At 44.2% G+C, this 22692-nt stretch overlaps 1 protein-coding gene across 2 annotated transcripts in view; it reads right to left on the bottom strand.

Moving 5' to 3' along the window:
- Window positions 1–22692, bottom strand: part of SATB2 (SATB homeobox 2) — a 258561-nt gene that overhangs the window by 163741 nt on the left and 72128 nt on the right. For both annotated transcript variants that reach the window (XM_060257220.1, XM_060257221.1), the window contains exons 4-5: window positions 4392–4518; window positions 2381–2504 (exon numbers count right to left, since the gene is read on the bottom strand). In XM_060257220.1, coding sequence (XP_060113203.1) covers window positions 2381–2504; window positions 4392–4518 — 251 coding nt within the window. The remainder of the gene's footprint in view (window positions 1–2380; window positions 2505–4391; window positions 4519–22692) is intronic.

The raw sequence follows: 22692 nt of genomic DNA, 5'->3' as shown, positions 1-22692 counted from the left end.
CCTGAGATTTGCTATTCTGATGCTGGTTACTTCTAAAGGCCTTTGCTCTGGCATCAAACAGGCACCTGGAAAGGAATGTCACCCAGGGACACTGGGGTTTTCATCTTCCTCATAGCAAAAAGTTTATGGAGTGGACTGCTAGATCTGCATATTTACTGGATGGTGTTGAGGCACTGGACTGAAGAACATCAATCTCAGGCAGCAGTGGCCAAGATGGCACTGTTCCCCCACTCCACACGCCCTACCAATACTTTCCTCACCTGAATTAATCAGCCACTTTCCTGCCCTCCCTCTTGCTCTGCGAGAGGAAAGACGAAAAGGGGGCTAGTGGCAAGCACTGGGGAACCCCAAGGGCCTCTGAGGGTCCACAACGGCAGGTCTGGCTCCTTCTCCCACTGCTGGTGACTCACTCAGCACCACTCCTGCTGCCTCCTCTTCCTCAGGTCCTGTCACCAGCCGCATGAGGCAGATTGAAGGCCCTACAGATGGAAGCGGGGGGGTTGAATAGACTGGACTGGCCCCTCCCAGGCCCCGCTGTAGCTACGGGCCTGGACAGTCCCCATAATGGACTCTGAGGTATGGCAGCCACCTGCAGACTCAGCATACCAACACCCCCCTCCTCCAAGAAGCTGGTAACAGACATGAATCGCTGCTTCTGCCACTTCTTGCCTTATAACTGGTTCTTTCCCTCGTTATCCCCAACAGGCAGGCACTAGGAAATGCCCTGAGCACCAGGTTTGAATTATTTAAACACACATCAAAAAATGAAGACTGCTTTGTGGTAGAAAGGTATTATAACCAGGGAAAAGTCTATGGCTCAACTTCTCCTTGCAGGAATATATGTATATATATATATTTTTAAAGTGAGAAAAGAGTGCACTTCGCTTGCCTTGGCAATGGTAGTCCTTCCACAGATGAACCACACGCTTTCACTGCATAGCTGAACCCTGGTTGCTGCCAGAGCCACACAGATGGTCAAAGGGATTCCCGGACTGCTCAGTGCCCCTCGGGCTCTGCTTCCAGCTCTGCACCTACCACATTTATCCCAGTCCACCAAAAGCAAAATCACCCTCTAAGTTCTGCGCTATATTCAAAATTGCAAAAAGATTGCTACACTGCTATTATGCCCCCTCCAAATATATGTACCCCAGCGGGCACTACGCTCAGGTTCTCAAAACATTTTAACAATCCCTGGGCCCAAAGAAGTACAATTGGCCACCAGAGGGCCAGGGCTTTTTCTGTGGCAGCCCCCACATGGTGGAATGCCCTCCCAGATGAAATTAGAGTTCTGCGGGACCTGGTACGGTTCTGCAGGGCCTGCAAGACCGAACTCTTTGCAATCCCTGAGGCAGGCAACCACTACATCATAGCTCTGAGAGCCCGACCGGCACTATGATAATAACATCTGAGTGCCAACGCAACAGTAGTAATAATGTTAGCAATATGCGAGCGGCAAAACAAAAATAGCAGCGATGGTAAACGAATCTTGGATGATCAGTTATAGTTTTGTAAATTGTTATATTGTTGTTTTATTATATTGTCTTGTTTTTAAAGCTGAATTGTTGTTTTAAAATGTTGCTAGCCCTCCTGAGCCCGTAAGGGGTGGGTGGGATACAAATCTGACTAAATCAATAAATTAATAAATATTGTTCCGTACGATTGTTCAAAATGTAAGCCAAAATATATTTCAGTTTGGGAAACCAAAATGCAGTGTGTTAGTGTCAGCGTACTGGCAACAGTGTTTAATAGAACAGATTTTATTAGTTTTGAAAAATTGTGCGTGTGTGTGTGTGTGCGTTTGCATGGATGGGCAGAGAGACACTTGGTTTGAGGGGATTTTATAGCCCAAGGGTCTGAAAATAATGTATTACAAGCAACAATTTCACTCAAAACGTACCCAGCAAATCAGCCAAAAACACTGTTGGGGAAGAATGGCAGAACGTACAGCATGCCACACATGTATCACCGCCAAGGCTTTTTCTGTATTAGGAACTCCTTTGCATATTAGGCCACACACACTCCAATGTAGCTAATCCTCCAAGAGCTTACAGGGCTCTCCGTACAGGACCTACTGTAAGCTCCAGGAGGATTGGCTACATCAGGGGTGTGTGGCCTAATATGCAAAGGAGTTCCTACTACAGAAAAAGCCCTGATCAGAGCTAAATATGGTCCAGAGAACACAGGGATAAGCACTGACCATTTCAGTTTAGTCTCCTATCGCCCCTCCATTACCACTATCTATGATCCTGCTCTGTCAGCGCACATGCTTGTTTTTAAAAGCCTGCCGATACAGGAGGCCTTGAAATTCTTGTTATGCCTTTTATTCCCCCTTGAAGGTTTCATTGAGACGGATGCCTCGACCTCTAACACAAGCACCAACCTGAGAGAGAGGGCATTCTTTGGCTAACGTGCTCTGATTCATTGCCTTGAGCAGCTCCTTTAAGGCGTTGCGGACTGTGGCGTGGTTCCACTGCTCTGCCGGCAGGTCTTCCAACTTTGAACAACTGCAGAAACAGGGGACAGAAGAACAAACGGATGGAAAGCTTCGCCTGCAAAGACAGCCAGGGTCCCTTGGCATAGAACAGCTATAGGGCTTCACAAACACCAGATACAGTTCCATGCTTCAGTCTTTAAACGTGAAGACCAGGGAGGTTCGGTGCAAAAAAGGGGAAGTTCCTGCTATCTAGCTGCACTGTGAAAATCAGGCATCCCAAGGAATCTGTGCACTCTCTGAGAAGGCAGGAAAAGAGCTCAAGGAGGAGGGTATTTCCCCTTCGTGGATGGAAAGAGCAATCTCCTTTCTGCCTCCTAGGATGATGGGGAGAACCTGAGCATGATAAGGGGCCCTCTTTGTCTCAAACAAAAATTGGCGATTTAAGCCAATTCCTCCTGCAGCAACCCTGTATTCAATCACAGTGCATTTTTTAAGCCCAGTGAAACCGACAGAATTTAGGAACAGACAGGAGTCATGTTGTAGGAAAAGAGGTGCCAGAGCTCATCAGCACAACGCATTTGCATAACTCATTTGCATATGCCACACACACACCCCTGACATCACGGGAAGGTGTACTACATTATATCAGCTCAACAGTCCTTCCAGGATTATAATTATCATAATAAAACCTTACTCCTATCCAGGGCTTTTTTCTAGCAGGATCTCCTCTGCATATTAGGCAATGCCTCCTGATGTAGCCAATCCTCCAAGAGCTTAGAGAGCTTTTAGTACAGGGTCTGCTGTAAGCTCCAGGAGGATTGGCTACATCAGGGGGGCGTGGCCTAATATGCAGAGGAGCTCCGGCTAGAAAAAGAGCTCTGCTCCTATCATACTTTTAAAACTACTTTCTCTCCTATGTTTCCACAGTGGCATGAGGAAGATTTCCATCTGTCTGCTTTATATGTTTTGGCTCTTTTCCCATTTTTTTTGTGGGGAAAAATATTAGAAAGTTTGTCGAATCTTAGAGTTCAGCAAAATCTTCACAGGGGGTTTGAACAGTGCAGCCCAGAAGCAAGTATTTGCTGGGGGGGGGGCGTTTAAGAAAGAAAGAGCACAATACAATTTAAAGGTTTCGGAGCTCCACTCTTGTGAGCTCCTGCCCAAAATGAGGCCTGAGCACAGATAACCAGGTGCAGGATCACATGGAAAAAATAGCTTATATTGCCTTCCACTGGATGAAACTAGCTCTTTTGCCATTCATGAACTTCAATGGGCAGCCATGTTGGCAGTGTGTGGCAGAACGGCTAGAAACGAGTCCAGTAACACTTTAGAAACTAACAATATTTCCAGGGTATGAGCTTTTGAGAGGGTATCTGATGAAAGGAACTCTTGACTCTTGAAAGCTTTTGCCTTCTCTGTCTTCTCAGCCAGGGCTTTTTTGGTAGAAAAAGCCCAGCAGGAACTCATTTGCATATTAGGCCACACCCCCTGACATCAAGCCAGCCGGAATTGCATTCTGGTGCATTCCTGCTCAAAAAAAAAAAAGCGCAAATCCTGGTCTCAGCAAGAGGCAAAATAAGGATCTGAGCTTTCCAAAGTTTAATCCTGGCTCTGAATTTCTCTGACTAAACCCTCCGAACATCAAAGGTGTTTATTTCTCACATATAAATGCGCAAAGCGTTTAATCACACCTGGAAGAACTAGTAAACTGGCACTGAGGAAAGTCCCCTTTTAAGAAGCTTGAAGGACCGGCTGCATCTGTTCTTCAGCAAAGAAGCAACAGGCATGCTTGACCATGGAGAGCCACCAGGCAAAGCGTTCTTACGACATTTTGCCTTCCATTTCAACCAAAGCCCAGGAATTAATGAAGGCAGGAGGTGCTAATCTCAGTAGTAATGCTGTGATCAACAGAGCAAGCTCAGAGAATAGAGGAGGGCAGATGTTCAGAAATACCCACCTTTGTAATTGAATTTTCAGCGTCGCGACATGATAGACATCTTGCAGCATGTCGGCAACTGTCGCATCGGGTGCATCTGTCACATAGCTGAGGGGAAGGGGATTCCATCTCCCGAGTTTGATTATACCTGCAAAGAAAGGGCAGCATGAACAACACATGGATCTGCTGCTCACTAAAAACATCTAACTTCCGGTTGAGGAAAAGCTTCAATTTATTTTAATATCGAAACTGTCTTCTGACAACTGTTTGGAGAAGTATTATAATTTCTCATTGTTGTTTCCTATACAGATTCAGAGCCCGAACCCCCCCAATTCATATCCTTTATCTTAAAATTTGGATGTCCTAAGGCAGGGGTGGCCAAACTTGCTTAATGTAAGAGCCACACAGAATAAACATCAGATGTTTGAGAGCCACAAGAAATGAGTGTCAGAGTTTGAGAGCCAGAAGGAAGGAGAATAGATGGGGGGGAGGAAGGGAAATGTGGAAAGAAAGCAACTTTAACTTTAAAATGCATTCTTCAAGCTGCTAGAAGGCTTGGCTTGGATAAGTGATTTAAAGAGACAAATGTCTTCTCCAAGCTGGCCAGTGGTGTGGTGAGGGCTTTAAGAGCCACCCAATATGTTTGAAAGAGCCACAGTTTGGTCACCCCTGCCCTAAGGGGTAAAAAGCATCAGGCAAGAAATGGTCCTCATTTCACAGCCTGCAAAACTTTTCAGAGAAACCACATTTTGCTTCTGAATTTGGGGGGGGGGGGGGGGAGAACCCTCTCTCTAAATATACATACATATATAGTTAGCGTTATATACATCATGAACACTAGATACATGTTTTGTACCATTAGTCTAGTCCCACAAGTTATACCCCAATTATAGACCCAAGTTACGGCTTTTCCAGTGTAAATAACCTTGTCGTTAAATTTAAAGTTTACGTCAAGATAAAAGGTACAGAAAGCAACTGGATGTTTTCTTTGACAAGAACAGCCAATTTTGCACTTGACCACTGAATCTTGATACTTGTCTATGATGAGGTCCCCTTTGTATGTTACTACTTCTTTGTAAAGAGCAGCAGAGTCTTCTACAAGAATATAGAATCCATGGCATGTGGAACTCTTAGCTGAATGAAAGTTCTGCTTTTCCATGGATGAGGTCTTTTTTTCCCCTCGCATCTTTCAGTAGCTTTTCATCAGGATCAGTGAAAAGTTCTTGGACAAGGACCAACATCTAGGGGCTGACGGTGGCCTCCTTCACCACACCTATAATCATTGACGTTGTGTACAAGAACTGTATTGTGTATATTTAATGGTGTTCCTGCCTGGTTCATTGGAGACTGAAGGACTGAGCTTGGGGTCTCAGGAACAATGGGTAGTAGGATCCAAATCCCTGTTGCCCTGCTCCAATCACGGGCTCCCTGCTAGTTTGAATGATCCAATGGCATCCTTGCGCAGGAACCCTGAGTTGTTTATAGTTGGCCCAGTTCTTCAGTCTTTAAGTTCAGCCCTTGCTATGCTGTTCTGAAAAAGGAGCTATGATCACTACTACCTCTCCTCTTCCTTGTGTTGAACCCACTATATTATAACCGAACTCCCTCTATTCATGGTAGGAGTTGACATTATGTAGCAAGTGACAGGAGGAGAGAAAAAAAGGACTTTGGTCATATGCCTGTTCCAAGGGCCGGTTCCTACATTACAGAGTCCTTGTATCTACCACAAGGACATTGTATGAGATGCCTGATGAATTTTGTACCTCTCAGTTCCACATGGGCCAGGCTTTTGTTACGACTGCACTTGGAAAGGGGCTTCCCCCTCCACATACCATTTTCATATCCTGGGAATCTGCCATTTGCTTTGTTGTGAATGGAATAATTTTTGCAATGGAGTAAACAGCAGCTTCCCCTAGAGGTTTCAGGACATGAAAAAGCACCGAGATGCTGAGTTCCTTCTCCATTTACTCCCCTGTCACTATCAGAATCAGGCCTACTCATGTCCGAGAAGGTCAAAACCTCCCATTGCATCTGTGATACAAAGTGCTGACGATGGCCACCAGGCCTTTGTAATGTGTGAATCGTCCCTCAGGGCTCTCAAGCCAAAAGGAAGACAGCATAAAAACAAACCCATTTTCAACTGGTGTTCACTGTTATGGTCCTAAAGCAAAAAGAAGCCTTTTCCTGCTTGGAAAGGAATGGAAAATCCAGTGTGATGGAGACCAGTTAGGAAACGATCTCAAGCGTCCCCCAAGTCCTTTCAGAATAATATGTCTGCCACATTTCTCCACTAGACCTATCACCATTAGTGCAGGCTGGAGAGAACAGCAGGGAGAACAGGGAATTCTCTCCAAATTCTCTATGACCCTTACACTTAAGGAGAGAACAGAAAAATCCCTTACTCTTCCATTAGACCAAGGCCGGGCAAACTTGCTTAATGTAAGAGCCACATAGAATGTGTCAGATGTTTGAGAGCTACAAGACATGAATGGCAGATGAGGGAGGGAGGGAGGGAGGGAGGGAGGGAGGGAGGAAGGAAGGAAGGAAGGAAGGAAGGAAGGAAGGAAGGAAGGAAGGAAGGAAGGAAGGAAGGAAGGAAGGAAAACAGATGGGGGAAGGGGGAGGAGAGAGAGGTGAAAAGAAAGCGTTTTTAACTTTAAATGCATTCTCTAAGCCACCAGCTGGCTTGGCTTGGCAAAGTGATTCAAAGAGACAAATGCTTTCTCCAAGCCAGCCAACAGGGCAGTGGGGGCTTCAAGAGACACACAATATGTGTGAAAGAGGCATGTGGCTCCCGAGCCACAGTTTGGCCACCCCTGCATTAGACTGATGCCTTGGAAGTTCAAAAATAGCAACTAAGCAAATATCCTTGACTGTATGTAAGGAAACAGCCGGAGACTCGAGCAGAGGCCTCTTGCACCTGGTTCTGCTTCCTGCCTTAGCTAATCAAGAGACAGACTGAAGGCGTCAATCAACTGCTCCTCTGCCAGGCGAGACTGGAAGCATCCCAGTGACGATGGCCAAAAAGCAAATTTCTGAGGACAGATTGCTGAAAGTATAATAGTCCACTGACGCTAATGCTCGCTTCTCTCTCATTCTGGAATTTCACATTTTCACTATCAAAACCAGAGAAAAGCATAAAACTGGGATTTAGTTCAACAAACGTTCCCAGCTAACCTTCCAAGATCAAGCTACCGGGCACACCTCTTGGTGTAATGATTTGGAATACCCTGCACGACATTCGATGCCTAAAAAAAATGGGGCATAAAGAGAACAAAACATTTAAATCATGCCACTGTTTCAGTATTAAGGTTTCACAATCTGGTGCTGAATATGCTACAGTATAAATAGTGCCTAGGCTCTGATCCTGCAGAGTCACGCACAAAGCTCATCCACGGCGCCGTATGTTTGCAGGGCTGGCTCTTCATACTAGGTTCCCCTTGCCAAGATAGAGGCTGCTTTTCTTAAAGGGGACAGTTTCCTAGAGCTCATTCGCGTGCAGCTGAAAACGGCCCTCCCAACTGGCTTTTGGGGTTGTTTTTCCTCCCAACACTACAGTGTCACCATCAAGTTTTCCATATCTTCTTTGTGACTGGGATAGAAATGTGATGCAAGACCTTTCTGAACTGGTGGCTATTCTATTTCTAGGAACTGGTCATGGAGAGAACCGGGGGTGGAATTCTAGTAGGAGCTCCTTTGCATATTAGGCCACACACCCCTGATATAGCCACTCCACCAAGAGCTTACAAAAGAGAGCCTTGTACGCTCTTGGAGGATTGGCTACATTAGGGGGTGTGGCCTAATATACAAAGGAGCTCCTACTAGAATTCCACCTTTGGAGAGAACTCCTTCAATGCTTTCTAAAGAACATTATTTAGCACTACCAGGTGAAAATGGCCCCAGAGCACAATAATTTATGCAGTAGCTCACAACTTCAATACCAGTAGCTCACAAGGTAGAATTTTTGCTCACAAGACTCTGCAGCCTAAAGGAAACGCTGGTCTGAACTGCATATGATAACCAAACAACTACAGAAGTACCTGAACAACAACAACAAAAAGATTGTGCCAGTAATAATAAAATAATAAAAATCAGAAATATAGAGAAGGGGTGGCCAATGGTAGCTCTCCAGATGTTTTTTGCCTACAACTCCCATCAGCCCCAGCCAGCATGGCCAATGGCTGGGGCTGATGGGAGTTGTAGGCAAAAAACATCTGGAGAGCTACCTTTGGTCACCCCTGCTATAGAGGACTGCTTGAATTGTGCACACAATTAGGGAACCTACAAAAAGAGTCTCCCCTCGCATCTACAGAATGTAGAAGGATGCTGTTCTGTTCTCAAATGAAAATTCACTCTTATATTGAGCAACTGAGTACAATCTGAGTTCTGTGTGAGGTTGCCAACCACCAGGTGGGGCTTGAAGACCTCCAAGAATTACAGCTGATCTACAGACTATAGAGATCAGTAACCCTGAAGGAAATGGCTGTTTTAGAGGATCCTATGGCATTATACTCCACTGAGGTCCCTCCCTTCCCTAAACTGCAACATCCCACCCTCATCTATAGGAAGCTTCCAGCCTTCAGTCAGCAATGGCAACATTAGTTCCAAGCGAGGTTTCTTGTATGTCTTAAACAGGTATAACTACCAAATCACTTAGGTTAAATCTCCTCCCTTTCCCTTCCTGTCGCACCAGACTACATCTCCCAGAAAGCAGAGCTTCCAACTCTGTTACTTATAGTCTGCATCAAAGAACACCACATGTATTGGTGAGAGTCAATTTGGTGTAGTGGTTAAGTGCACAGACTCTTATCTGGGAGAACTGGGTTTGATTCCCCACTCCTCCACTTGCACCTGCTGGAATGGACTTGGGTCAGCCATAGCTCTCGCAGAAGTTGTCCTTGAAAGGGCAGCTGCTTTAAGAGCCCTCTCAGCCCCACCCACCTCACAGGGTGTCTGTTGTGGGGAGAGAAGATATAAGAGATTGTAAGCCGCTCTGAGTCTCTGATTCAGACAGAAGGGTGGGGTATAAATCTGCTGTCTTCGTCTTCCCCTAAATAGGGACTTCACAATGCGATGTGAAGTCCTCTAAGCCCCACCTACCTCACAGGGTGTCTGTGGGAGGAGGAGATAAAGGAGATTGTGACTGCTGAGACTCTGAGATTTAGAGTATTGGGCAGGATATAAATCCAATATATTATTATTATTATTCATACAAGTTATAAAATGTGTATACATGGAAAGAACTGGACTTGCATCCTTCACCACCTGTACATACCTGTGAATCATGTACAGTTAAGAACATAGAATATAAGAACATAAGAGAAGCCATGTTGGATCAGGCCAATGGCCCATCCAGTCCAACTCTGTCTCACAGTGGCCAAAAAACCAAATGCCATCAGGAGGTCCACCACTGGGGCTAGAAGCCCTCCCACTGTGCCCCCCACAAGCACCAAGAATAGAGTATCACTGCCCCAGACAGTGTATTCCAACAATAGGCTAATAGCCACTGATGGACCTCTGCTCCAAACAGTTCTAGGAAAGGAAAAGTCCCCTGTGCAAGCACCAGTCGTTTCCAACTCTGGGGTGATGTCGCATTATAACATTTTCACGGCAGACTTTTTACGGGGTGGTTTGCCATTGCCTTCCGCAGTCATCTACACTTTCCCCCCAGCAAGCTGGGTACTCATTTTACCGACCATGGAAGGATGGAAGGCTGAGTCTACCTTGAGCCGGCTACCTGAACCCAGCTTCCACCGGAATCGAACTCAGGTCGTCGTGAGCAGAGAGTTCAGACTGCAGTACTGCAGCTTTACCACTCTACACCACGGGTTCTAGAGGATGACTTATTAGGAATTCAGCGTAATGTTCTATGTTTCTTCTAACAGATAATAACTTATGTACAAATTCCTTAAAGAATCAAAGATCGGTTTCATTGTTAACACACCAATTTTAAACTAAGGTCATGGGTGACAACAGTGGCAGGAATGCGAGATGGGATGTAAAATCACATGCATTTAATGCTTCTCGTTTGCCACCTCTATGCTGGTAAGGATGGTTCTACTTTCAGTCAGGGGTAATACTAGCCACAGAAAAGCAAGTTGTTCTAGCACTGAAGAAACACAAAGGCAGCGGAACTTCCCAAGAGCAGGAACTGCAATGTCAAAACACCGCAAAGCAGCATAGAAGGTACAGTGCAAAATATTTCACAGGCTATTTTGCTCCTCCCGGCGCTCCAGCAGATTCTCTCGTGCTTTACAAAGAGGAATTTGTCTTGGCCAACAGTACAGATGCACAGGTGTTACCATAACGCTCTGTGCTTCTGCGCATCAACACCTGCTGCAGGTCCCCGCTCTTCATTACAGCACCGCAGATGCACAATTTTTTTTTCCAGGGAGATGTCATGTGTGCCTCTGAGTCCAACAGCACACCATTCCCTAAGAATGACAAAGCTACCGAGGAGGCTCAAGGTCCCACTCTTGTGACACTAGGATTGTTCTCAGAACAGCAGATCTTCAGACATTCTAAACAAAGGATCGGATTTATCAAGGAGTAATCTCGCTTCATGAGCACAAGCCACTCATTACTGCAATAAAAAGGTAAAAAGGTAGTCCCCTGTGCAAGCACCAGTCGTTTCCGACTCTGGGGTGACGTTGCTTTCACGTTTTCAGAGCAGGCTTTTTTTACGAGGTGGTTTGCCACTGCCTCCCCCGGTCATCTACACTTTTCCCCCAGCGACCTCGGAAGGATGGAAGGCTGAGTCAACCTGGAGCTGGCTACCTGAACCCAGCTTCTGCCAGGATTGAACTTAGGTCATGAGCAGAGCTTAGGACCACAGTACTGCAGTTTTACCACTCTGCACCATGGGGCTTCTCTATTACTGCAATAGCTTACTACAAAATACCAGAAGATCTCATGATTTCAGTCTCAGACCTCTTCTGATAGATTTTAGATTATTTTTTTCTTTAAAAAAAAACATAACTTGCTATTAAATACTGGGTTTGATGCACAAGGAGGCTCTTGCGTAGTAATTAAAGCTCTTTATTAGTGATTCAGCATTTTACTAAGTGACTACAAACTACTGCTAAGCACCAGAACATGTGGCAATATATACAGTTGGGGCAGGACAAACCCAGCCTCCAAGAAACCGAAGCTCATCTGTGATTGTGCCCTTTCTGCGTCCTTCATTAGAATATGCCTCCTCATTGGCAGGTCCCAGTATCCTCTCAGTCTGTGATGCACCTCAAGCTCAGTCCTATAGCTCCAATGAGCCAGGCAGGAGCTTATATCCAACATGTCCAGGCATGCCTTCACATACATAACACTTGCTATTATATAAGTTCTGTTCTGAGTTAGTCCATTTAACTGAAGTTAAAACTGAGAAAAGATCTTCTGCCGCCATAACCAATTCTTAAAAAAAAGATAAATCTGAATTAAAATTCTGTTAAAGAGTACTTTCACATGCAGCTACCAATACATATATGACTGGTTTTAACAAGAATATAGAAGTTCAGTTAAAACATAACATGAAATGGTTGCTAATTCTCAGGGCCAGCCCTAGACTGTCTGGCATTTTAGGCAAGGGTAACTTCTGACACACACCCCGGGCTAATAATGTGACAAAGTCACACGGAAGGTGCCCAATTCGGTGCCCCCAGAAGGCCAGCGCCCTAGGCAATTGCCTAGTTTGTCTAGTGGCAGGGCTGGCCCCATTTACACTTGTCAGGACCCAGGAAGTGTTTGTGTGTGTCACCTTCCCATATCCGTCCCCTTTGGTTCCATCACCACCAAAACTGAACTCAGACGGTCACATTTACCAGTCATTAAAGCACCAGTAAAAGGCTCTCCGTGAACGTTCAGAGTGCATGTGTCTGTTCTTATGAGCAGCTAGGAACACGGAAGGTATTTGAACACCATCTGCTTTCTTAAACAAGGAATGAGATTTTTATTTACTATAGTTCAACAATCTTGTTAAATAGTGGGTTCGATACATGAGGAGGCTTAGCTGTAGTTGATCACAGCTCTTTATTAGTGAGTACGCTGCCTCAGCCTTCCATCCTTCCGAGGTCAGTAAAATGAGTCCCCAGCTTGCTGGGGAGAAAGTGTAGATGACTGGGGAAGGCAATGGCAAACCACCCCATAAAAAGTCTGCCGTGAAAACATTGTGAGAGCAACATCACCCCAGAGTCTAAAACGACTGGTGCTTGCACAGGGGACTACCTTTTTTTACCTTTACAGCATGGTAATAGGCGAACTAACACAGGCCAACTGGGCCAACGGAGACAACTATATACATTCCCAAGTTCCTGTGCTAGAACGTCATTGGGTCATTCGAACCAGCAGAGGGCTGGCGATTGGTCCAGGAAAGCAGAGATTTGGATCCTGCTTCCCATTGTTTCCAGGTCCCCAAGCTTAGTCCTAAAGGCTCCAATGAGCCAGGGACTAACACCCAACACAAAACACAAAGCCCATATACACAACAAATCTACAGCATATTACACAATGAAAAGTGACTACCACCCACAAAGGGAATAGCAGATATAGGAAAACAAGACAGTCAATAGTCTACCTATAGAGTTACAGTCGCTACCTCCCTCCCACCACTGCCCACCACATCACGATCTAGTCCTGTCAAAAGTGAGAGTTTGTGCATGCCTGAGAAGGCACTTTCCCACGCTCTCCTCTTACCATCCACTTTGATTCCACCACCATCCAATCTGCTAGCAAACGAGATAGGCGGAATTCAGTTTGAGTGAAGAAGACCATGGGGGAAGTGCCATGTCAAACACTGGCTGAATTCAGTTTTGGTGAAGAACAACATAGGAAAGTACCATGTCAGACACACGCACACAAATCCCTGACTTACGGGACTGGGTCCTGATAATATTAACCATGGCTAGCTTGTGAAACCAATATTTGATCTGGAAACAATATTTCAATTGACACAGTATGGGAAACCATGGTTTAATTAAATTAACCACCACTGCGTGATTAAGTGTAGGCACTCCACCATCTATATCTATTTGGGATGTGTTAAACCAGAGCCCAAACCCAGAATTTTAAGTTGGTACATTAACCACTTGGCATTACCTATGCAACAACATCCTAAGTTGTTCTTTGGAGATGCCCTCCTAGGCTACAGAGAGAAGGCAACGTAACCAACAATTGCAGAGGCAAGCCGGAATCTGAGTGATTACTGTATTTGTTCAAATGTAAGATTAGGCTTTTCCCACAGGTATGCCATTAAAAGGTGAGGTCATTTTACAATCACATGCAAGTTAATTATGTACAGTAATTCTTTAAAATGTGCATAACTTTATATTAGAGGACCATTTTACATTCAGGGCCATCCTCCTTTCAAGTAAATACTAAATACAAATACTAAATCTGTGATGTGAATCCTGTTTTTAGAAAATAGAACACAGTTCATAAAATAAAACATGGTTTAGCTTAAAACCAAGCCTGGGAACCAAGCCAGAATTTAAACCAGGATTCAGTCTGTTTTCACGCAGTACATGAAACCAGGGTTCATTTTATAGAAAAATAGGTGACGGAGCTCATTAGCAAAACTCATTAGCATATGCTTCTCCCCCCAGCCAAAAGCAACCCGATGCAAGAAAGAAGAGCCCCGGGCGAGCGAAGCCTACTTGGGCTGGCTAGAGATCCAGCCAGCCCAAGCAGGCCTCACTCGCCTGGGGTTCAACTTGGCCTCTCTCCCCCACACAGTCAAAAGACCAGCAAGCCACTCACCATCCAAAATCACATAAGAAGTGGAGCAAGGGTGGTGTGGGCTTCTCCAGGGGTTAATGAGGGCTGCTGGGTGCGTGGCAAAAGCCCCTGGTGGCTGGCTGGCTGCCCGCTCTCCTAATCCAGGGATTATTATTCAGCTGCACCTACTATTCAATGGACAAGGTAGGTGGGGAGGAAGAGGGGGAACTGTCAGAAAGGTTCAGGAGCTATGCTTTTGTGAGCTCCTGCTGAATCTGAGGCCTGCATGAAACAGTAAAGACTTTAAAAAGAAAACTTCAAATCATGGTTTCAGATTTGATCAACCCTCACAAACTAAAACTTAACCACGGTTCTGCACAACCACCAGGCTGAGCCACAGATAAAAGTCCATTCTGCAAGCTATTTGTGTCAGCAGCCAGCCTCCTGGTTTAACTGGACTGATGCCCCACTTTGCAGGGTTAGTTGTAGTACCACTTTGACAGCATATCCAAACGCATTAGTGTATCAGTGAGACAGCTACCATTGGAAAGTCTCTTCATCAAGATTGTAGGATGCATGTATAAAATGGGCTTAAATCTACAGATTAGTTTTAACACTGGATTAGAGATGTGAAGGCCTGCCGAGGAAGAGACAGGAAAATTCAGGATGAAAAAAAGTCCCCCCCCCCCTTTTTAAAGGTATTTTTTCCCTAAGTTTTTCTGATGGGAAAAAATGGAAAGTTTGGGGAGTACTAAAAAGATCTCCTATTTTCTGTTTTTATCTCTCTTGTCGCATTCAGTTCCTTCATTCCTATGCTTCTCATGTTGCATTATAGACAAAAATACAACTATATTTACAATTCTATCATGGAGAAATTTATAACTGTTCTCTAATGCAACTTTTCTTGGTCTAAGAGCTTTCATTAATCATGCTCACTGTGCAGAAAAGCAATCAGATAAATGAATGTTCTAGTCAGGGGTGTCGAACTCATTTGTTACGAGGGCCAAAATTGACATAAATGAGACTTTGTTGGGCCAGGCCATGCGTGTACCTATTTAAGATTAGGTAGCAGAGATATAAGCTTTTTAAAAGACACAAACAGGACTAAAGATTTTTTTAAAAAACCTTAAAATAAAACATGCTTAAAGCATTAGGACTTGTTGGTCTTAAAGGTGTTTTTTTTTAATTTCTCCCATGGGATCCAGGGAACCGGGTAAAGGAAGCTCTGGCTCTTTCCTTCCCTCCCAAGGGGAGCCTCAACCAATGGAGAAAATCAAGGCTTTGCTCTATAGCTCCTGTGCGATTGAGCAAGCCTTGCAAAGCAAGCTGAGATGCAGAAGGAAGCAAGAAAGAGGAAGAAGGAAGCAGAAAAGAGCCAGTTGCTCAGGGGCCTCATTTGGCCCCTGGGCCGCATGTTTGACATCCCTGTTCTAGATCAAGAACAGACTCACTGCCCCCAATAATATCAAATGAGCGAGCCATTTCTCTTCCTCTTCCCATTTTGTTCTGAAGTGTACAAGAACTAAGACTAGGTCCTCACAGTTTGGCAGGTCTGCTTTAATTTATTACAGCGTAATGATTCAAACAATGGATGAGAGCTACCAAATCTCAGTTCCAGTGCTCACTCAGCCATGAAAGCTTCCAGGGTGGCCCTGGGTATCTCACAACACTGCTTCAAGGAGAGGAGAATGACATTCACCACCCGGAGCTTCTTGGCAGAACAATAAATGCAAATTACAGAGTAACAGCCACACCCACATTAATGTCAGAAATGGACGGGACCACGGAGGTAAATTAGCTTGAAAAAAACACAGTCTCTCCGTTACAAAATAATGATAATGTATAATGTTTAACAAGACACCTTAACTTTGCAATACACTAACGCAATTCAAAACCCATCCAATGCACAACATAGCTACTGTCCAAAATTCATAATAATTTTGATTAAATTATTTGATAAAATTATTATGAATTTTGGACAGTAGCTGTGTAGTGCACCGGATGGTTTTTGAATTGCATTAGTGTATTGCAAAGTTAAGTTTTCTTGTTAAACATTATACATTATCATTCTTTTGTAACGGAGAGACTGTGTGTTTTTTTTCAAGCACCCACATTAACAGCAGTTTCATGCTAATCTGCATTAACAGCAGTTTTACTACAGCACATATTGGGTCTCTTGGCTGGAGAAAATTACCTAAAAGCTATTTTAAAAAAAAAAAGTTGAAAGTTCAGGAGTACTTGTAGTGGTTGGAGTGAACAAGCCCTTTAAAAGGTTTGTAGTCAACTTTTTAAAGAAAAGGTCCAGCGGGAACTCATTTGCATATAAGGCCACACCCCCTGACACCACGCCAACCGGAACTGCATTCCTGTGTGTTCCTGTTCAAAAAAAGTTCTGATCCCATCAAACAATATCTCGGGGTGATACCTACTGAAACCCTCTCATGGAAAGAAGAAGACGACTGTAGATTTATACCCCGCACTTCTCTCTGAATCAGAGTCCCAAAGTGGCTTACAATCTCCTTTATCTTTTTCCCCCACAACAAAAATCCTGTGAGGTGGGTGGGGCTTAAAGAGCTTTGACAGAAGTTGTGCTTTCAAGGACAGCTCTGCGAGAGCTATGGCTGACCCAAGGCCATTCCAGCAGCTGCAAGTGGAGGAGTGGGGAATCAAACCCGGTTCTCCCAGATAAGAGTCCACACACTTAACCACTACACCCAACTGGCTCTCTATTAGAGCTATGGCTGACCCAAGGCCATTCCAGCAGGTGCAAGTGGAGGAGTGGGGAATCAAACCCGGTTCTCCCAGATAAGAGTCCATGAACTTACTACACCAAACTGGTTCTCACCAAACTGGCCCATCTGGCGACAACAAAGGCCTCAGCCTCAAGAACTTCTGGGACCATCTTTAAATTAAATACCTCAAAAGGAGGATTTCTAGTTCATCTGGCCTTGAAACTGTTCCAGAACAAGGCCATACCTCAGTTTTCATACTGTGCAGAGATCTGGAGTTGGAATGTACAGACTGCTGGGTAGTTATTGTGAAGCTTAACTTTTAACAGCATATCAGAAGTTGCTTCAAACAACATAGAGAGGGGGGAAAGCATACTTTAATAAAACAAAACTGATCAGCCTACGATTCTTGAAAAAGAATTTGTTTGAAACAAACAGAAAACTGGCCATTCGTTGAATCATGGAATCATTTTCTATCCCAATTGGCTCTATCTGTCCTGTTGTTTGGTTGTTTGCTAAATCTAGGATGGAAAGATCCTCTTCTGAAGGACTATCTTGAAGGTCCTGAACTGGGCCTTTGGTTATATTGCTTGTATCTGAGTAAGGTATGCTGAAAATGAAAAGAATTCCCAAAGGGTCTTCCATCATTGCTCCTCAGCACTCTAGGCACTACCTTCTTATTATTTCTGGTCTCCACCAGGATTTTGTCAACAGCATCTCCAAACAACCTGTTCCCTTGAAATGGGTAAGCTGTAACTATCATCTTGGAGTGGAGGTCGGCTTGCAAGGCATGCAACCATAATGTCCCCATTGCTGCAGCTACAAAGGCCATGGCACTTGATAAGGTTAAAGCAAGGGTGTCCAACATGCAGCCCAGGGGCTAAATCAGGCTCCTGGAGAGCTCCTATCAGGCCCCCGAGCAACTGGGTGTCATCTGCTTCCTTCTCCCTCTCTCTTGCTTCCTTCTGCATCACAGCTAGCTTTGCAAGGCTTGCTCAATCACACAGGAGCTACAGAACAAAACCTCTATTTACTTCATTGGCTGAGGCTCCTCCTTTGGGGAGGAAAGGGTGAGAGGAGGCAAAGCTTGCTTTACCAGCGCCTCTCAATCACACAGCAGAACTACTGAGCCAAGCCTTTTTTTTCTTTCTATTAGCTGAGGCTCCTCCCCCTCCTGGTCCCCTAGGGAAGGAAGGAAAGAGCCAGAGCTTCCTATGCCCAGTTCCCTGGAACCCATGGGAGAAATACAAAGAGAGCACCTTTAAGACCAATGAGTGCTAATATTTTCAACATGTGTTAAGTTTTTTTAAAAAATCTTTAATCGTGTTTGTCTGTGTCCTTTATAAAGTTTATATCTCTGCTACCTAATCTTAATTAGGAACACCCATGGCCTGGCCTGACATCGTTTCATTTATGTCAGATTCGGCCCTCATAACTAATGAGTTCGACGCTCCTGGGCCTTCCTTAGGGCAAAAGCTCATTAGCTAAAGATAGTAAGGCATGTAATTTTTAACAAACCCTGGGAATTGTCTGTTGGCCATAAGCTTTACCCACTCAGTCTTTAACTGCTTTTCAAAGAATTCAGGAAGTTGAAAAACCCTCTCAGATTGAATTGGATCTGGGGAAGAACTCATTATTCCTTCTGGGTCTGGTTTTTTGATCTGAACCTGCAGGGGCATTTTCCTCTCTTGCATAAGACTTCTGGAGTTCCAAGGCTGATAAGAGTCTTAGACAGGAGGTATTGATAATCCTCTGCTTTGAAAAATCTAACAAACTGTTCCAAAACATTAATTTTCTCTTTCTCCTCATCTGACAATAAATTTCCCCTTTCCCCTGTAATCCAGATCACTGCTGGAGGAGGGATCACCCTCCCAGCGTGTGTTCTTCCGTCCCTCTTTTTCTCCTGAAGGATTCCTTCTGGGCTGCTTTGGTTGGCCACTGAAAGCCTTTTCCGGTAGATCTGGCTTTCCGCCTGGGCAGGGAGGGGGCATAGAAAGAATCAGAATGAGCCCAGGTTGATCTTATCCCTTCACTGTGGCAACGGTTACGTATCCCCTTCCTCATGGTTGGCCATAGAAGAGAGAGAAAATCAGCAAGGAGAGTCAAGGGGCCGGGATTGGCTATGTCACCCATCCAGAGGCTTTTGCACTGTTTTGCATAGGAGGTATGGGCGGAAGGAGCTGACCTTGGACCCATCTGATTCTGCTGCTATTGGCACCGCGATCCGTGAACTCCGATTGGCTGGAGAAAACCTGTGGGTCCCTTTCACATTCCAACCTGGAGCACACAAACATGGCCACCACTCAGGGCAACAGCAGCAGAGCCCATGGCAGACTTCAACAGGTGACACTTTTTTGTGCACTTGGACCACTGCTGAGTTAGGATCAGCCAAGGTAAGCCAATTTGGGGTCATGCTGGCTCCTACAATGTCTTCTTCAACAGCAGCCATAAGAGGTGCCTCCATTTCTCCATCTGACAGGAACCCACCAGTTTCCTCCTTGTGCACCATGAAGAAAAGAGAACAGTGGCCAAAAGGACTCACTCTGAGGGCTGTCAAAATGGCCACTGCGCTAGATGGAGTCTCAAAGAGCCACTTCTCTGTCTCCTCAGAGATTGGTAGATCAAGGGCTAGACACAGTGAAGGAGGTAAGAAATAAAAGAAAAACTGAATTGTAGCAAAGAGAATGAAGAACTGAAAGAAGAAAGAGGTAGGGATTAGACATGAAATAGATCAAACAGAAGGCAAGCCTATGCTAATAAGGCAGGAAAAGAACTGAGAATGCAGGCAACTCCCACAGCAGAAACAGGAAGAAGAAAAAGCTGTTCCTGCCTCCCTGAATGGACGGAGGGAATCACCCACCAAGATGTCCTCCACCTCTAAGGGAGAACATCTGATTTCAATCCCAGAACTAATCCTAGCTTTGTCTCACAGTAGTCCAGCAGCTCTAGTGAGAGCTGAACCTGGGTTAGAGCCCATCTATACATGGTCTTATTTAGATTCAGAGGAAAGCAATGACATATCTACACTAATCCTCGCCTGAGGGAAAACAATGCACTGTTGCATTCGGATGCCATCTGCATAGTTGGCTTCAACAATATCCTCCATCATTACTCCCTGGATCTTTAAGAACGATGCTGTGCTGGAAAGAAATACAATTCTCTGTTCCAAATTTTCTCACTGGTTCAAGTTGTTCAAGAGTTACCACAGAAAGTATCTAATTTAACTAAAATCACCTTATCTAGTCTTAGAATGACTTTCACTTCTTTGAGGTTCCAAACCATGCCTTCAGCCATTCTAGATGGTCACTGTACATAAATTATTGTTGCCCACTTTTGTATTTGTGGAGCTTCAATCCCAAAGACCTTCCACACTATATTCTGTTCTGCCCTTTGTATACTGAGCCCAGAAACAAATTCAATGGAGAAATTTTTAAACGCCTAATTTTCTCCCCCATGGTGGAAACATACAAATCTTTCCGATGTGGACTTGTATCTCTTATAAAGTAGCACAGTTCACGCTAACAACCACTAAAAACAACACGATATAAAACATGGGCAGAATTCTACCAGGAGCTCCTTTCCATATTAGGCCACATACCCAATGTAGCCAATCCTCCAAGAGCTTACAAGGCTCTTGGAGGACTGGCTACACTCTTGGAGGATTGGCTACGTCAGGGGTGTGTGGCCTAATATGCAAAGGAGCTCCTGCTAGAATTCCACCCCGATATAAAACATTAAAACAATAATATTCAATAAAATCAATAAATCTTAACTAAGCTTTGGTGGTCATGGCTGAGTTTCCTTCATCAGTACACAAAGAAGGTGCTAATTTGTTTTAATGGACCTTTATGTCCATTTATTTTTCACATTATAGCTTTATTGTTTGCTGTTCTCTCTCCATGTTTTATTTGTATGCTGTATCTGCTCAATTGTGATGGTCTTTGGACACAAAAAACAAACTCTTGACTGACTGGTTGTACCTTCAACAAGGGTGCATGGTCAAGTGCAGACAATCTTTAATGAAAGAAAATGAAACCTAAGTAAGTTTGAATCAAATTCACCTTCATCTGAATTGGAATTACTAAGTACTGTAAACACTTCCAGATACAATGGCAATGAAACTGAAGGTATTCTCAGTAAACGTTAACTTCTGTTGGACTAGGTTAGCAGACAACAGTAACACAGCATGTGCACATTGGAGAGTATTGTTATTGTGTTAACAGTTTACCAGCACCCTAATATTTATACAATATAAGGGAAGTGTATGACATTTGGGTATCATTTCTTAAAATATTTACAAGTATTCCAACAAAAATAACTCTCAATTAAAAATCTGAATTTGTTTGATGTACATATTACAACTATGGTATGTGAATGGTGTTTTCTTCTCATTCCATTGACGTTTCAAAAAAAAATAATTTTCTACTTGTTTCGAATGGAAGCATATTTCTGGCTGTATATTATCACCATCCAATTGTAATGTAATTGTAATGGGTTTTGCTGCATTCCCAGGGTATCACTCTTGCCAAATTTCAGGGAGCTGAAAAAAAAGTGTCCTGGTACTGCAGGTAATTAAAATCCTCACATGCAAAACAAGCACGGGAATGTGTTTGGCATACTAACTACACAGAGGGCACACACAGGCTTATGTGTAGGACACAAGCAGCGTTTCAGAGTGGGCACAGATAGACATTTGGCATCTCACAAAAGCAGGTAAACTTACACAATTAGAAATAAGTTTGACATTCATGTCTCCTGGCAGTCAGGGAGAATTGTAAAGGAGGTGGGTGTTTTACATGGATCCCAAGAAAGACAGGCAACAATACGAGAAAGGAGGCATAGCCAACGAATAAAATATGAACACATGAAGATGCCATATTGAGTCAAATCATTAGTACCTCTATTCTGACTGACAGCAGCTCTCTGGGATCTCAGGCAGAGAATGGACTTTCCCAGCACCAGCTATGTGATATCCGTTAAACTAGGGATGTTTTTACACTGACAGTTTGTGGCTCTCTATCACCGCATTGGAAACTCACCTTTTACATTACCTAACGTTCTCACAACTGTTTTGCATCGTTGCTGCCCGAAGCATCTACATTTGTTTTGGTGAGATGAGTTGTGGCGCTGCTGCTGCAATGTTTTTCTCAAAACTAGTTCTGATCCGGTCATTTCTCTACAGGCGTTTCAAACTTGTATTGTAGAAGTTTTCATGCGTTTCAAAAGACTCCTCCAAAAGCCACAAGGTGCAGTAATTTGCATGAGAACGGACAGCACTTGAAATTTTTACATATCATTGCTTGCCTCATCTTGTAATTTAAATTTGTATTGTTTTTGCAGTGTTGACACGATTTCCAAGCAACCGTATACATTTAACTAAGCACTGGTATTCCGGCTGCCCTCTGATCAAAGACCGCCCCTCACCAATTGAAACGCTTTCAGCAGGAAATATAGACGTTTGGCTATGCAAAATGAGCAGAGCAAATCCACCAATGTAAAAGGAAAATAATTAAAGCGGAACGGTGGCAGGCAATTTGAAGACTCTAAAACTTTCGATCAAGCTGAATGTAAAAACACCCTAGAGGTGTCAGGCACTGAACTTGGGACCACCTTCATGCAAAGCATGGATTTTACCTCAGAGCCACAACTCTTCCCAGGCAGCAAGGAACCCAGGGCAAATTTTGCATTTAAAAATCCCAGAAAGACATCCCTGCCTTTTTATAATATTTATACTTGGCACTCTTAATGACAGATGCTTTCAAGGCGGTTCTCAAGAACTTTCACAGGGCTTGGCATCTGCCCCAGACACAAGCACAACTCCCCAGCTCTCGCTTGCTCTTTGTGTACACAAAACATACTATGCAAGTAGAATAATTTGACCAAGCGCA

The sequence above is a fragment of the Heteronotia binoei genome, chromosome 16 (genome assembly GCF_032191835.1).
Source record: "Heteronotia binoei isolate CCM8104 ecotype False Entrance Well chromosome 16, APGP_CSIRO_Hbin_v1, whole genome shotgun sequence".
NCBI classification, from domain to species: Eukaryota; Metazoa; Chordata; class Lepidosauria; order Squamata; family Gekkonidae; genus Heteronotia; species Heteronotia binoei.
This window is presented reverse-complemented; position numbering and strand designations above follow the sequence as displayed.